Source organism: Eumetopias jubatus, unplaced genomic scaffold (genome assembly GCF_037043125.1).
Source record: "Eumetopias jubatus isolate StellerSeaLion01/CBP00866 unplaced genomic scaffold, mEumJub1_p1.0 scaffold_2, whole genome shotgun sequence".
In the NCBI taxonomy this organism is placed as follows: Eukaryota; Metazoa; Chordata; class Mammalia; order Carnivora; family Otariidae; genus Eumetopias; species Eumetopias jubatus.
The window spans coordinates 36,718,601-36,736,535 of NW_028274808.1; the positions used below are offsets into that span (position 1 = coordinate 36,718,601).

Genomic DNA, 17,935 nt, shown 5'->3' on the forward strand with positions numbered 1-17,935 from the left:
TGCATTGCAGCTTGAACATGCTGCAGAGCCCTTTTTTTGCTTTTCACCTCGCTCAACATTAGCAACATTTCATGTCATCTAGTAAATGGGAAATGAAGCAATGCGGAATATACTGCCTTCAGATCCCAAAGAGAACTACCAGGTGTTGTACTTTTTAGTTCAATAAGATGCAAGATACATACAGTTTGCTTTTACTTTGCAAGGGATGTCAGGTCATACCTCTGATCACTGGACTCTTAAAAATTTTACTGATGACAAATTTCTAAACATTTGGAAGTCTGTCTCCTGCCCTTTATAGCACATGTGTTATATTTAATGCTCCAACATTCTAGTGATGCTTTGCTTGTTTAGCTGGATTAGAACAAATCACTGATGGAGTAGACAATGTGATATTTTCTAGGATGTCTACATCTCTTACAACTACATTATGATTGAGGGCAGGAGAGTAAAAATAACCCTGCAACAAAACTCAACATTAATGCCATTATCCATTCCATGTGAAAGCGAACTCTAATTCTTTTTTCAAATAGGAAAAGAATATATTTGCCAAATCAGTGACTATACTCCTACCACATATCTGAGGCCATGTTATTCTGCTGTAGCATAGACACTATATCTGTCATAGTGGGTGCAATTATTTAATCTACTACTTGTCTCCATTTGCAATAGATGATTATTATCTTCTGATGCCATTTGGTTTCTGCAAGAATCATGCTGAGTAATTAAATGTAGATATACAGTTAACCACCTCTGCATCCTTTAGATCTTTAAGGATAGCATCAATTTGGGGCACCTGGGTGGCTCAGTCAGTTGAGCATTTGACTATGGTTTCAGCTCAGGTCTTAATCTCAGGATTGTGAGCTCAAAACCACATTGGGCTCCATGCTGGTCATGGAGCCTACTTTAAAAAAAAATAGCATTAATCTCTGGAAAGAGACAGTTACAGAGGCTTTCTCCATGGCCTTGCCAAATAGGCCAAGGACATAATGATAGAATTGCACACTATTAACATGTCAAACCTGATGATATCCTCTAGGACTAAAAAATAATTGCCAAATGGATTTGTGGACTTAGTGGACCCATTGTACACTGAAAGTTATCAAGGACTCTATTCCTTAACCCCTATAAGTCCCCACTCTCAGAGATACATGATGACACTGTGTTTCTGGGTATCTATGTCAATTTACACTCTTTGTCCACTAGTTTCCAAAATGCTTGGGTATTTTCATTTCCCACATGAACAGATACATAATTAAATGATTGAGGATCATTTGAGAATGTGCTAGAGAAATTGTTAGCATGTATGCTTGCCAAGGTGATGTGTAGTTTCCCTTCTGGAACTCTAACCCTCTCTTAAGTCAATGAGTTTTGGTTCTGAAAGTTGGCTTAGATTCAGAATTTAGACATGGAATTATGGCATTTATTAATGTAACTCTACTCAGTCCCCTAGTCCTCCATTTTTTAATTTCCTTTGATGGTACAAACTGGGTAATATTCTATTATCTATCTTCCTGATTGTCTGTAGACTAGGTATCCATGTCTGCAACTCTGTCTCTGCTGCTTATTACAATAATATTATCCATCTGGTTTCTGGAAGCCAAGCACTGCTCTCTTTATTTTTTTCAAGACCTTGATTTTTTTTTTCAAGACCTTATCAATCATGCCCATTGCTATCAGTGAGCCTACTTCTATAATACCATCTCCTCCTATCACCCCTGGCCTACAGAGAAGGCAGTCATGAACACTTAAAGTGATTTTGATACACCTCTTAGGACCACATTCCCTGTGGCATTGGGCCTTCCTGTTGGGACTATTTGGCCTTGCACTTACAACATATACATTACAGTATATCCATTTCCCTGAGACTTTTCTTTCTTTCCTTTATTATTTCATGGCAATTCCATCATTTAAATTTCTCATGGAGTGAGCCATCCCATTTCATTTTTTTCATGCCTCTGGAAACAATTCTAATAGAAATTTTTATCATCTTCTAGGATCCTAGCCAGGGTGTTAATTCCTTTTATCCTGGGAGAGTGCTCCCAAAACAATGAGCTCTATTATCTAATCTTATGTTCCCCTATCCAGTCTTATGATCAAGCACTCTCAGAATCCAATTTCATGTAAACTCCCTTGATTCTGGCAGTAAATGCTAACTAGGACCTACAGCTCCATTGGGGTATATTTTCCTTACTCCCTTATAAGTTCCAGCAAATTCTGGCTCTATTTTGTAGTGCTTTAACTCAATTTTCAGCTTTAGTGTCCAGAACAGTTAGGAGAGAGGTCCTAATGGGGATACAATTTGTGTTTTGAGTGATAGGCTTCCACATTATCTTTAAACAATGGGAACATACTTATACCATTCTTAATTGGGTGCAGGTGGTGGTGTGAGGGATCAGAGCTGTGCCACTTCATAAATTTAGTAGTTTCAGAGAAGTGTGGAGGCTAAAATTGGGGGGAACATATTTTCAACAGTTCCTATCCCAATTGTAGTTCTCATTCTTTTTCCAGCCAGAACCTTAATCATGGTAAAGCAGACTTGACTGAGAATTTACCCTCCTCTGAAATTCCTTTAATTTGATAATTAAGTCTTTAACTTTCTCTAACATTCTATTTTAAGAGATGAAAACCTCTTTATGAGTTAACAGTGGGGCCCATTCAGCATACACTTTGATTTTAAATGAACACCTTTTTGTTATCTTTTCTTAGATTTCAATGTTGCTTAGTAATAGCCATCTAATACACCTGTCCTTAGAGTTACCATTTCCCCCATACATTTCAATTGTACCAGCTAATGGATTATCTTTTACTATCCCAGTTCACTCATTGAGGGTATTATCCACTTTCACCGGTGATGCATGCTCATTCACAGCTTGGCAGTAAATAACTTAGTTTTGAAAATGATCTTATAGGCTATCTTTTTCACACCATTTTCAGGATCAACTGTTATGGTTCAAGCTTCTAGAAGCCAGCACCTAGATGAGGTATAATGTGAAAGCTATTTATTAGTGATTAGAACATCTGGATGTGAGAGGGAGAAAGCAGGATAGAGCAGATAAGAAGTCAAACAGAAATGCAAGTCCAACAAAGACTTGACCAACCCTATGGGTAGCTGTCTTCCAGAGTACAAATTGTGCTTGATTTGTGCCTGATTAGAACACAATTGTCAGGTCTTTATACCCCACCTCAATTAATTATTGGATTTGTGCTTTGGGGTGAGGTGTCTGCAGTTAAGACAAATTCTGGAGGAGTGAACTGACAGCTGGAGATTATATGAGGACAGCAAGCAGTATTTCCCTTGTCCACTACACCTTATTTTTCCCCCAGCATTCTATTTTCTTTCCTTTAACTGCACTTAGCACAATTAAAGGTTTCATATTTCTTTTGTATTTATGTGTTTACTGTCTTTGTCTCTTGATCATAAGCTGTATGAGTACAATAGCCATGTGACAATTTTCATCTTGTTGAATACTATCAGCTTGTGTGTTCTTGTCTTAAGTACAGCCTTTTGCCCTATAGTTTTTGGTAACATAAGAATAAGAAAAAAGTGCCTCCCCCAGATAGTAGCCAAATAAATGAAGAAAGGAGGGATGAATGAATGAACTACATCAAAAGATCAAATTTTGACACAGTTGGGTAAGTTTTGTGGGATACTAGAGCATATATTAGAGGAGGAAATACACATTAATGGTTAAGTCTTACTTAAACAATGTTATTTTGATTAGAACTCAAAAAGATGTCAAGTGACAAGTAGTTCAATTCTGGATCAAAGATTTATTTAATGAAAAAGAAGAGTATGGCCTGGACAATCTTTAATGGATGTTATAGAGAGTATTATTTAATTTTATTTTTGAATAATATATTAAACCTTGATCTAAAGTTACTGTGACAATGACAAATAATATTTTTTTAAATGCAAGTAAGCATTGAAAAAGAAAAACAGTGAAGAAACAACCAAATAAAAAGTGGAATCCTGAAAATACAGCCTACAGAAAATACCACTGATCTGTCATTTAGGAGATTATAGCTCTGCAGCTCTGGTTAAATGTTGGTTAAGTCACCTAATCTGAAACTTGTTACTAAGGAAAAGTTTCAAATAATTAGGAAGACAATATAAATTGCATACCATGTCATTTGGCATAAACTATAGACCTTATTACTGCTGGGCAAATAACTGAAAAGTGGTGCTTATACTACTTTTGCTCAATTAGTAAATGATTGATCTGAATACATTTCACTGAGTGATTTTGATCTGTTCACATTTCATTTAATCCCTCTAAAAAATCGCATTGGGATACTATGAATAGTTACTATATAAAAATCAAGCATATATGCACAACTCTCATTTGAATTACTTGGAAAAACTGTTTAAAAAGAAAATATAAAAATGAATTTTGGTCAGTGGCCTATGACTACTCTTATCCTAGCAGTTCCTCAGTTAAGAAATATGATTATACTTGAGGGAAATTTACTCTGAACTTCTTGTTTTATGCCATTAAAATTAGATCATAAAGATGTGAAGTAAAAGAAATTTAAGTAAAATTCTAGAATTTACTGATTTGCCATTTCAATTTCTATGTAAATTATAAGTGGTAAACATGGATTTTTGTCCAGGTTGCTAAGTACAAAAAGCAAAAATCAAACCATGAGAAGAGGAATGTATGGTATTATTCTGGAGATACTATACAATACTATACTACTATCCTCTAAAAACATCTTCCTTAATTCAAATTTTTTTCTTTTTCTTTTCTTTTCTTTTATTATGTTATGTTAGTCACCATACAATACATCATTAGTTTTTGATGTGGTGATCCATGATTAATTGTTTTCGTATAACACCCAGTGCTCCATGCAGTACGTGCCCTCCTCAATACCCATCACCTTTATTGAGCTTGAGATTCAAGTTCTTCAACTTCTAGAGTCGTGTGATATGTATTTTATCATATAGAGGAAACCAAATTTAAGGTAAAAGAAATATATAAGAAAAAGCAATACCTTCTCCAAATATCTGGGCACACTGGTTATCAGTAGTTTGGCATCGTCCATTATAACAATATGCAGTTCCCAACCTGCACAACATTCCATTTGATGCATAAGTGTCAGGAACACAATTATTAGATGTTCCATTGCAATATTCTGTAAAATCACATTCTTGATCAATACTCTTTCTACATGGAGTGCCTGCTACTGATATCTAGGAGGAAAAAGAAAAAGAAAATCATGTTCTTGTGAATGACTCTTCTTACTTACTTAGTGAAGGGATTTATCAAATAAAATATGCCTAATTATTGATATTTGGGGGAATCATGGAATTCCCAAGGTTGTGAGTTCTCTGAAGGAAATGTCAGGTACAGTATTGATTATGAAGCCTGAAGGAAAGTAACTACCTCAGATGTAAAATGATCCCTTCTGACAGAGGGTTTATAACCATTCTGCGTTCTGCATTGGGAAGCCATCTGACTCAACCTGCATTTGGGAGGAGCCTAAATGGGTAACACATACCTGTTCCTCAAAATTGGAAGAACAATGCCTCTACATTTTTGTTCTTGAAGTGAACAAGAGCCTAATTGCCTGTTTTTAATTTCTTGCTTGGATTTTCACTAGTTTGTGTGGGTGAGATACATAATCTCTCTCACTGGCAGTTGCTTCGTTTGTAAACTCAGGATGATAATCATTCTCTCAGAGAATGATTTTGGTAGTATTAAACTGAGTTAAACTGGATTATTTGTTTTTTTGAGTGTTGAGTTTGATACATTTGTTATAGATTTTGAATACTACCTTTTATCAGATATTTCATTTGCAAATATCTTCTCCCATTCTATAGGCTGCCTTTTAGTTTTGTTGTTTCCTTTGCTGTGCAGAAGGAAAATCTTGATGAAGTCCCAATAATTCATTTTTGCTTTTGTTTTCCTTGCCTTTGGCGACATGTGTAGTAAGAATTTGCTATGGCTGAGGTCAAAGAGCTTTCTGCCTGTGTTCTCCTCTAGGATTTAATGGTTTCAGGACTCACATTTAAGTCTTTTATCCATTTTGAATTTATATTTGTGTATGGTATAAGAAAGTGGTCCAGTTTCATTCTTCCACATGTTGCTGTCCAGTTTTCCCAACACCATTTGTTGAACAGACTGTCTTTTTTCCACTGGATATTCTTTCCTGCTTTGTCGAAGATTAGTGACTATATAGTTGGGGGTCCATTTCTGCGTTTTCTATTCTGTTCCATTGATCTTTGTATGTTTGTGCCAGTACCATACTGTCTTGATGCCTACAGCTCTGTAATATAGCTTGAAGTCTGGAATCATGATGCCTCCAGCTTTGCTTTTCTTTTTCAGGGTTGCTTTGGCTATTTGGGGTCTTTTGTGGATCCATACAAATTTTAGGATTGTTTGATCTAGCTCTGTGAAAAATGCTATTGGTATTTTGATAGGAATAGCATTTAATGTGCAGACTGCTTTGGGTAGTATAGATGTTTTAACAATGTTTGTTCTTCCAGTCTAAGAGCATGGAATGTTTTTCCATTTATTTGTGTCCTTTTCAATTTCTTTCTCAGTGTTCTACAGTTTTCAGAGTACAGATCTTTTACCTCTTTGGTTATGTTTATTTCTAGACATCTTATGGTATTCAGTGCAATTGTAAATGGCATCAATTCCTTGATTTCTCTTTCTGCTGTATCATTATTGGTGTATAGAAATGCAACAGATTTCTGCACATTGATTTTACATCCTGTGACTTTGCTGAATTCATGTATTAGTTTTAACAATTTTTTGGCAGAGTCTTTTGGGTTTTCTACATAAAGTATCATGTCATCTGCAAACAGTGAAAGCTGTACTTCTTCCTTGCTTATTTGGATGGCTTTTATTTGTTTTTGTTGTCTGGTTGCTGAGGCTAAGATTTCTAGCACTGTATTAAATAGTAATGGTGAGAGTGGACATCCCTGTCTTGTTCCTGACTGTAGAGGAGAGGCTCTCAGTTTTTCCCCATTGATGGTGGTATTAGCTGTGGGTCTTTTGTACATGGTCTTTATGATGGCTCCCAAATAATCTAGTTAAGAAATGGGCACACGACATGAATAGACATTTTTCCAAAGAAGACATCCAGATGGCTAAGAGACACATGAAAAAATGCTCAACATCACTCATCATCAGGGAAGTACAAATCAAAACCACAATGAGGATCACCTCACCACCTGTCAGAATGGCTAAAATTAACAAGTCAGGAAACAACAGGTGTTGGTGAGGATGTGGAGAAAGGGGAACCCTATTGCACTGTTGGGAATGCAAACTGGTGCAGCCACTATGGAAAACAGTCTGGAGGTTCCTCAAAAAGTTAAAAATAGAACTACCCTATGATACCTCAATTGCACTGCTAGATATTTAAAGATTCAAAAGATTCAAAAATAAAGATTTGAAGGAATACAAGTACCCCAATATTTATAGCAGCATGATTAACAATAGCCAAACTATGGAAACAGCCCAAATGTCCATCAACTGATGAATAGATAAAGCAGATGTGGCATATATATATGCAATGGAATATTATTCAGCCATCAAAAAGAATGAAATCTTGTCATTTGCAGTGGCATGGGTGGAGCTAGAATGTATTATGTTAAGGGAAATAAGTAGGAGAAAGACAAACACAATGATTTCACTCACATGTGGAATTTAAGAAACAAAATATGAACATATCGGGGGGGGGAACAAACCATAAGATACTCTTAATAATAGAGAACAAACTGAAGGTTGATGGAGGGATGTGGGTGGGGGATGGGCTAGATGGGTGATGGGTATTAAGAAGGGTACTTGTTATGATGAGCACTGGGTGTTACATATAAGGATGAATCACTGAATTCTACTCCTGAAACCAATATTACACTGTATGTTAACTAACTAAAATTTAAATAAAAATTTGAAAAAAAAACTGAGTTAAAGTAAAAAGTGCTTAGAACAACACATGGTAAACAACGTATGTAATAGCTATCAACATCATTATATGTAGTATTATCTGAAAATAGAAAGACCTCCTTGCATAGCTCAGATAAAGATTACAGTTATTATCAAATTTATATGGCTTGTGAAGTACTTTATCTATTGCTTTTCATAGGGAAGTTTACCCCCTTCCCCCCCACTCTACAGTTCTGTTTAATTGAATTAATACTTAATAGACTGAGACAAAGATGAGTAATGAATGAAGTGGTGTCTTAAAAGTGATGAAATTAAAAAAAAGAGTATTTCAACCTAAAATCCTATACCTACAAAATCTATATTTCAAAAATTAATGAGACATAAAGACTTCCTTAAGGCAAATAATAACTGAGAGAATTCATTTTCAGCAGACCTAAATTACAAGAAATCATAAAGGGAGGTCTTCAGGCACAAATAATATGATAATAAACAGAAATCTAAAATACAAAAGGAAATTAAGAGTAAAAAATGGAATAATTATTGTTAGTTATTAAATTCATTTTTCCCTTATTTTACTTCTCTAAAAGATAAAAGCTATATAAAGCAAAAATAGTAACAATGTATTTTGCATTTCTAGTATATGAGAGTGTCCTATTATAAGACCCATTCACTCCATGTGAAGTGGTATATTTTATGAAATCAGACTCTGATTAATCAAAGATTTGTAAACTATGGGACAACCAGTAAAATTATTTTTAAAGTGTAAATAAAAACCAATAACAAACTAGGGTTTTAGAGGGGAGGGTGAATGGGGGGATAAGTTAGCCTGGTGATGGGTATTAAGAAGGGCACATATTGCATGGAGCACTGGGTGTTATATGCAAACAATGAATCATGGAACACTACATCAAAAAGTAATGATGTGATGTATGGTGACTAACATAACATAAGAAAATAAAATTTTAAAAAACCAACAGCAAAAATAAAATGAAGCTACATGTTGCATACTTTTAGAGTTTACATTTAATTTTTGGAGCAACTGTAGATCTTATAAAAGGCTGATGGGAATTGACAATAGTGTACCTACTTTAGAAAACAGGTCTTTGGTTTCCTATATAAAGCTCCGTATACATTTACCATATGTATCTTATAAATGAAGTAAAACTCTATGTTCATACAAACCCTGCTTAGGAATATTATTTATAGCAGCTGTATTTTCATCACCAAAACCTGAAAATGCCTGAAATGTTCCTCAACTGGAGGAGGATGTATTAGCAGACTCTGGTACAACCTTATGATACCTGCAATACTTTCAGCAATAAAAAAGGAATGAACTCTATGGCCAGTCAACTCAGATCAAAGAGCTCTTCCAGAAGGAATAGCCACCTGGAGAGAATGTCCCTGCTTCTGCAGATGCCAAAGCCCTCGGTCAGTGTGATCTTGAAGTACAATCCAGGCATTGCCTCAGCTTTGGTGTATATGCCCAGTCTGCTTCACCAATCTCTGGTGCAAGTCTGATAAGAAAGCAGGCTTATGTACCTGTGCTTTGCATGATACTGTGGTGTCATTACTCATATATTATCAAAAGGTAGCCTTCTTTTCTTTATTTTTAATTGTGGTAAAATACACATTTGCCATATCAATCATAAAGTGTATAGTTCAGTAGGCACTTTGCTTTGCCTTTGTTGCTTAAAAAGCTAATTTAAACACTAAATTATGTCAGTTATTTGAAAATAGGTCAACTTATATAGATAACAAAACTTTGATGTGGATATAATGGCCTTCTTTTTCTTCTTAAAGGCTTTTAAAAATAGTGTTGACATCAGATCTCTAATTTAAAATGAATTAGAATTGTTTTGTTTTTTGGGAAACCCAATTGGCTCCTACCTTAGTCTATAGTTCCATTAATAAGCAACCTTTTAAAATTTGCATTTTGTAGTTCTTTCTGCTAAACTGGTTGTTATTAGCATTGAGATAAAATACAATTTTGAAAATTTTCTCTTTTGTATGAAGACTTTGTGCCATATGTGTATTACTGATGAGGAGGGAAACAAAAAAGATTTAGGTGTTTAAAGGAGCTGCTTTTAATTAGGACTTTGGATTCTGTAAGGAAAGTCACTTCAGTTTTGACCCTTTTTCCACAAGCAAGCACCTGAATGCCCTGGGCTGCATACCATTCCTCATGCCTTTTTCTCTTAACTGTCAGAGATGCTGCCACTGGTTCTGCCTTGGATTGTACTCTGACATGCCTGAGTAATTGTGAGGTTAGTAGTGGTTGTTGTATACCCATTTGTGAGTTAACCACTATTTGAATGATGCTGCTTTTTAGAGTTTCAGGTAACTGGAAATTTTTCAACTTTTGTGGGGTTTTTTTTAAGATTATTTATTTATTTATATCTTTATTTGAGAGAGAGAGCAGAGTGAGCAAGAATACGAGTAGGGGGAGAGGGGCAGAGGGAGAGGGAGAAGAAGCCTCTCCGCTGAGCAGGGATCCCAATGCAGGGCTCGAGCCCAGGACCCCAGGATCATGACCCCAGCCAAAGGCAGATGCTTAACCAACTGAACCACCCAGGCTCCCCTCAACTTTTGTGTTTAAAAGTGTTTTGGAAAAGCTGAAACAAAGTGAAAACATACAAAACTAATGATTTTTGCTTTGCAAAATTATACACAGGTGTTTGTTTACTATTTATTCTGTAATCCTCACTGTCTATATAACTTCAATAACACTTAAATTTGTATTTTTTAAAATCACTGTAGGGATTCTGCCTCCTGCCATATCTTTGTACATTCTAACCAAGTTATATGGAATGTTTGTGAGTTAGTTTCTATACCATCTATAGAAACTACCATTCTATATACCATAATAATAAATACCTATTTTGAAAACACAAACTAAACAAACAAAAAAGGAATGGGCCACTAACAAGCACCACAACATGAATGAGTCTCAAATGCGTTATGCTAACATGCCTAATTACAATGTTTGTACATATGATTCAATTTATATTTCTGTAAAAGGAAAATTACAGATGCAGAAACAGATCTGTAGTTACCAGGGTCTGTGGGTGTAGGTGTGGATTGAATACAAGGAGGCACATGGTGACTTTTTGGGAGTGGTGATAAAATTACCTATCCCTTGATTGTGGTGCTAACTATAAGACTGAAAGTTTGTTATAACACTCAGAATCATTCACTAAAAGAATTTTACTATAATAAAATTATAGTATAGTAAGTTATACCTTAATTGAAAAATTGGGCAAAAAGAACGTATGGTATATTTATGTGTATATAATATATCAGAATTGGAATTATAAAATGTTTTGCATTATTGAACTTGATTTCTCATCCAAACATGTCTTAAAAAATGATATCATATTAGTGCACCCATATTTAGCCTGCAGTTATTAATTCTTATATAATATACAATAATTTATATAACCATTCAAATGCTAATAAATATTGTTTATTTTTTGCTACTGTGAACAGTTCTTTAATTAATGTTCTTTTTTGAACTTTCCATACATGTGCATATTTCTACCATATGTACATAAGAGAGAAACTGGTAATTTATACTCTGTTCAGAGATATTCAAATATTGCTCACCTTAAAGGGATTGTAGCAATTCAAAATTCCACAAACACTCTCCAAAAATGATCTTTATCCCTTCTCTTTGGTTAATATCTGACACTGTTGTTTTTAAGATTACCATTTGGATGACTAATTTATGATACAGTATTCTTTTTATTTGTGTTTACCTTAATGACTGCAGATAAAGTACAGAAATTGAACAATTCTACTTTCATTGTTATAAATTGTCTAAGCACCCCCTTTGCCTGTGTGTGTGTGTGTGTGTGTGTGTGTGTGTGTGTGTGATTTGCCTTTTATTTATCAATGTCTGAGAGTTCTTTGCATATTCTGTATGCTACACATTTTGTCTGCTACACAATATGTCTATTTGTGTTACAATTTTTCCATGGTCATTTACCATTTATTTGACTTCACAATTTCTTGAGAATTGATAATATTTTGATATAGTAATGTATATATGTTTACTCTTCCTTTATCTCATAATTTAGAAGATGGTAAACTGTGGTTTGAACACAACAGAATAATCAGTACCTATTTGTGATGCATTCTTTAATTCACAGTAGTTTTCCTTTTTACTTGTGGTTGTTTATGGACTCTTCATTTTGTTACACTGAATTAGTTCTATATTCTTTTTATCAATGCCACAATAATTTAATTAATATAGACTTCTATGATCACAGTTTAATTTCTTTTTCATAAATGTTGGAAACTTACCTCACAGTTTGATGTACAGCATAGTCCAGAGCCACATCTTGCTGAGTCTTTCAGTTTACATGTATTAAAATCACAGCACTTCTTAAACTGACATTCCTAAAATTTCATAAGAAATATTATTGTAGTTCAACCACTTAACAGCTCTTATTTATTAATCTTAGCTTCTATTTATACATTTTTGTGTTCAACTTTTCAATTATACAATATATTCAGTGAAGTTTTATTGTTTTATTATTTCTAGAATGTCCAAAAGAACATATAACTATAAAAACTAAATAACATCTAAAACAGCAGTTGATCAGTAACATTTATTACTTAAAATCATTGATAATTAATTCATAAATTACCAACATAGAAATGTATCTTTGAGGAAGAAAAGTGTGAGTTTCCAAGAGAAAAACTTCCCCAATTGTCTTAGTGATTTATTTATTCCGGCTTCATTTTGTGAATAAAGTTAAAGTAGAGTTAAGCAATAGTTACACTTAAAATACACTTAGTTTAATAATCATGTGTCATGTTTTACTGTAATGAAATTAACAAAAAAAGAATATGTTAATAAATATATGGATTTTTATTTTTAAAATTTTTAAATATTTTTTTAAATTTTTTAAAAGATTTATTTGACAGAGAGAGAGGGTGAGCAAGAGAGAGCACAAGGAGGGGGAAACAGCAGGCAGAGGGAGAGGGAGAGGGAGAAGCAGGCTCCCTGCTGAGCAGCGAGCCCCATTGCAGGGCTTGATCCCAGAACCCTGGGATCGTGACCTGAGCCTAAGGCAGACACTTAACGGACTGATCCACCCAGCTGCCCCTATGTACTTTTACAAGGTAAATGACAGTCAACTCTAATGCAAATGAAGTAATAATTTAAACTAAATATTGTTTCTATGTAAATAAATTGCATTTATATAATTTTTTAATATTTTTATATTCTTAACACGGTGTTACACGAAAACAATGAATCATGGAACACTACATCAAAAACTAATGATGTACTGTATGGTGACTACTGTAACATAATAAAATAAATTTAAATTAAAAAAATAATAAAAAATCAAAAATCAAACATTTTCTATTTACTCAAAAAAGCAGTTTCAAAGATCTTATCCTTTAACATAAAGGTAAGATTCTTCTTGATTTCTAATTTTCCATTTGTTTCTGCTTTTTCATGTCTTTATGTCAATAGATATATATTTATAAATATTCCCATCCTAGAAATAATATAGAAAATATAGAGTAAAATTTGAAATTGTTGCTATACTTCCCAGATTCTCCAGAGGTAATTTCTGTATCATTATTAGAGTGTGTGTGTGTGTGTGTGTGTGTGTGTGTGTGTATTCTTTCATGGACAGTAAATGAAGATATTCTCCCAACCATATTTATCAATATTAATTATGACCAAATCAATTTAACTTACAATGAGCTAATGGGGAAATGTCTCATTTTCTGTTATCATTTCTTTAATTACTAGTGATTGTGAGCATGAATTTTAATTTTGTACATTATGAATTAAATAATCATTTCTTTTGACCACTTTGAGTATTTTGTTTGTTTTTCCTTCTTTTCCCCACTAAATAGTGGGAAAAGCTTTTACATAGTATCCAGTTATTCTTTCTCTCTTCTATATGTTTATAACATTTGTTTGCAGTCTATTTTTTGTCTTGTTAATGGTGCCTGTCATTTTGTGAAATTTGTAATCTTTTCTTTATGACTATTTTTTTAATTTTTTTGTTTTTTTATGACTATTGGTTTTATGTCTCTTTACCAAGACCTCCGTTATGCAAAGACTATTATCAATGCTTTATTATAATATTTTTATTGCTATTTAAAACTTACAGATTTATTTTTTCTGAAATGTATCCCTCTATATTTTGTGGGATATTTGCCCAAATATTTATTACTTGTCATTATATTTGTGTATTCAAGAACAAATGCACACTCTACATGTGTAGGTGGGTATATAAAACAGAATTTCATTTGTGTAAAATGAGGGATATTTATGAAGATATAGATGTCCATCCATTCTGCCAAAGACCACCTGGAATACATCTGTAGTTCAGCAAGTTGGATTTATTACTAGTGTCAGCAAAGGAGAACACACAATTACAGAATTTGGGCTCGTGTTGGGTAATTTGGGGCATATAAGGACTCTGGGCTTTGCCAGAGTAGATGCTATCAGAAAAGAAGTGGTATATCTCTGATTGGGTATCTTAATAATGCTTATCTAGAAGAGGAAGGACATACTAATTAAAGCTGAAATTGGTAAAGGAGCAGGAATTACTCACATTAGCCAGGATAGGAGGGTGTTTGGTCATTTCTGTGACCTGAACAATTTCCAAGTTTTACCTGTATTCAGACATAGAGAGTGGCCTTGCTTTTTTTCTTCATCCATCATGATCACAGATGTTGAGCTTTTATGAAATTATTTATGTTCAACAGGAGAACCCCACAACCCATCCACGTCAGGCCAAATCCTAGTAGCACCAAAGCCCAGCTGATATTATTTGGCCAGATCCTGCACATCAGGGGTTGCTTCTCCCTTTCTCATAATGAATGCACTGGATTTATAGATAAACAATCTGACATTATCTATTTCCATCTTGAAACTGAATGTTATATATCTATGTAACTTTTACATATTTAGTTAAATCACTTGATAGATATGTGTTGATATATAAATAAATAAAGATGCCAATTTTCATTTCTTATGACAATAGCCCAATACAACAGTGAATGCAGTTAAACAGCCTCAAAGTATGCTTGATGTTTGTTAAGGCAAGGTTTCCTCCAAATCATTTTTTTCTATAAAAATTCCTTATATTCTTCCTTAGCTTTCATTAAGAAAATCTTTTGAATAAACTCTCCAAGTATTATTATGACTAATGGATATTCTAAATACGCTAATCCTTATTCATTGATACAAATGATACATAATTATAAAGATAATTACACTATCCACACATTCATTGAATCAACAAGTATTTGTTGAGTACCTTGTATGTACCAGATGCTAGTCTATGTACTGGCAATCCAGCAATGATTAAGATATGGACTATATTCACTTTAAATTTTTTGTATTTTTTTTGCCAATACCACCTTATTTTAATCACAGTATGTGTGTGTGTTTGTGTGTGCACATTTGTGTTTAATTTGCTAGGGATGGGAATTGTCTCAAATTATTAAAATGGATGCATAGACTTAGTTTTTATTTCTAGATGAAAAAAATGAGTTAGAACATATTGCCTTTTTTCTATAATTTAGACAATGTATAAAATCAACATAACTTCTTTTTTTTTAATTTGAGTATAGTTGACACAACAATATTACATTAGTTTCAGGTGTACATCATAGTGATTCAACTTCTCTCTATATTTTGCTATGTTCACCACAAGTATAGTTACCATGTGTCACTATACAATGCTATTATGGTATCATTGACTATATTCTCTATATTGTGCTTTAATTAATTAAGAAAAAATCACCAGGAGAGCCATGTGGTATGGACTTTTCTTTGATGACAAGTTTTGATGAGAAAATAGGATTTCCTTAGCATAATTTTCTTAATAATGCTATTCACATTTTAAATGTCTACTCATGTTGGTTTTTGCAAATGCTTTTTTTCAAAGAATTTGTCCATTTAATCTAGGTTGTTAAGTTTAGAAGTATAATGTTGTTCATGATATCATCTTACCATTTTAATGTCATGTTACATAAGATCTATATTGATGTCCCATCTTAGTTACTGTTGTTGCTGAATTTTTTTATTAGTGTCAATAGGGGCATTTCTGACTATCTATTTGTTCAAACAACTTACATTTGGTTGCAGGATGCTTTGATACAGAATCAGTGAGAACCTGGGGTCCACTGAACCTACTGTGAGGTGGCCTTTTTCAAAGACTCCAGGTATTACCTGGACTCTCTATACCCTCACTCTACTAAAGATGATGTGTTGGGTCCTCTCATGTAAATATCATGAGCAAAGATTCTGTACTTGAATCATCCTACAATGATCTGGGTGTTCCCCCTTCCCCAGTGTACAGTTACCTCAGTAAAAGACTATAGGTCACTCTGTTGGAGAGGGGAATGATTGAGGAAATTGCTGCTTTCTGTCCTTACTGGAGCATTGTAGGATTTCATCCTCTACCTGAGCAATGAACTCAAGCTCTGAGACTGGCTTGGGTCCGAAAATGTAGCAAGAGATTATCAAGAGATCTGTAGTAATTGGTATCAATCCTCTGCTCACTTTTTCTTAATTTTTAGTTATATACACGAAGAAATATGGTAATTGACTACCCAGATCTTTCTTAATTATCAGTATAAATCCATGCAGGTCAAAACCAGTAGTCGCCATCTCTGCCTCTCCTTCCCTTTATGCTAATTTCATCCATTTTGGCTGTTATCGTTAAGTACTGCCACTTGGCCTCTGCTATTTTGGTATTCAGTGATTTCCAGTGACACCAGGGTGCCCAATTCTGTAATGACACTTCCAGCCATTAACTGTTGTCTATAAAAGAAAGTTACCACTGAGATTTTCAACAATATTAGTACCTCCTTAGTAGTGCATTTTTTCATTGCCTTAGTGAAAGCAGTACCCTGTGAGCCACACAAATAATTGGGTGCTAGATTTGGTACTCTTATATTTTATTATAATATGATCACTATTCTGAGCTTTTGACCCCTTCCATATTTCTCTATTAAGGTAGTTCTTACAATAAAAAAATAAAAATAAAGACATACTGGCATATCCACCTCCTTTATTCTGGGTCAGACTGCAATCTTCAAGGATTCATCCAGCAGCAAATCAAGGCTGGCCATGGGTCTCCTTGCCTACCAAATCTTGATTCACTAGAGAGTATCCCCCATCAATAGACGCTACCTTATCCAGGCCTATATTTCAATACCTTGGGGACAGCATTCTTAGCATCCATTCCTGCATATTATCCAGGTTTTTGTCTATACATATCAGTATGTTCTTAAAAATAATCTCTTTATTGTAATAGCAGAGAGTACTTCCTCACTTGGGTTATATTTAGACTTGACATAGTCTAGAACCAATGAGGTAAGGCAGGGACAGATCTTGAAAAGAACAAGCATCATCTTGTGAGACATTCATCTCATGTGGAGTCTTTGTATGGCCTCTAGGCAATGTAAGGTTGCCTTCCTCCACCATGGGGCTAGCGGTCACTTCCCAGCCCAGGGGTTTCCCAGGAATTTGAAGGTTTAAGTTTCTAAAGTCCATCATTTCAAACGTCCCAAACTAAGAAATGAGTACATTTTGCCATCTGGCCAACAATACATGCACTTTCAGAATCCTATCCTCGGTGTCTGCTTCCTAGGAAACTTCTGGTACCAGTTGATTTGGTTTTAGTTGCCTAAGAAACAGACTCTGAAACAAGGATGCATATAAGTAATTTATTTGGAAAGTGTAATAGTTCCCTAATGAGGCTGTCACAAAATACCAAAAACTTAGCAACTTAAAAATAATTAATTATCTTATAGTCTATAGATCAGAAATTCAAGTACATAAACTAGTCCAGATCCTCTGCTTGTAGTCTCACAAGGGTAAAATCAAGATGTTAATAAGGCTATGTCTCTTGTTGGAGGCTTTGAGAAGCAATTCACCTCAAGTCTCATTCAGATTCTTCCAAATTCAGTTTCTGTGGTTATAAGACTGAGATTCCTGTTTCCTTGCTGGCTATCAGCCAAGAGCATGTTTTTCTCCTAGAAACTAATTGCATTCC

The 17,935-nt window shown here is 34.2% G+C and overlaps 1 protein-coding gene across 1 annotated transcript in view; it reads right to left on the bottom strand.

Moving 5' to 3' along the window:
* Positions 1–17,935, bottom strand: part of ADAM18 (ADAM metallopeptidase domain 18) — a 175,822-nt gene that overhangs the window by 77,541 nt on the left and 80,346 nt on the right. The window contains exons 13-14 of the mRNA XM_088021313.1: positions 12,198–12,293; positions 4,993–5,191 (exon numbers count right to left, since the gene is read on the bottom strand). Of these exons, the coding sequence (XP_087877439.1) occupies positions 4,993–5,191; positions 12,198–12,293 (295 nt within the window). The remainder of the gene's footprint in view (positions 1–4,992; positions 5,192–12,197; positions 12,294–17,935) is intronic.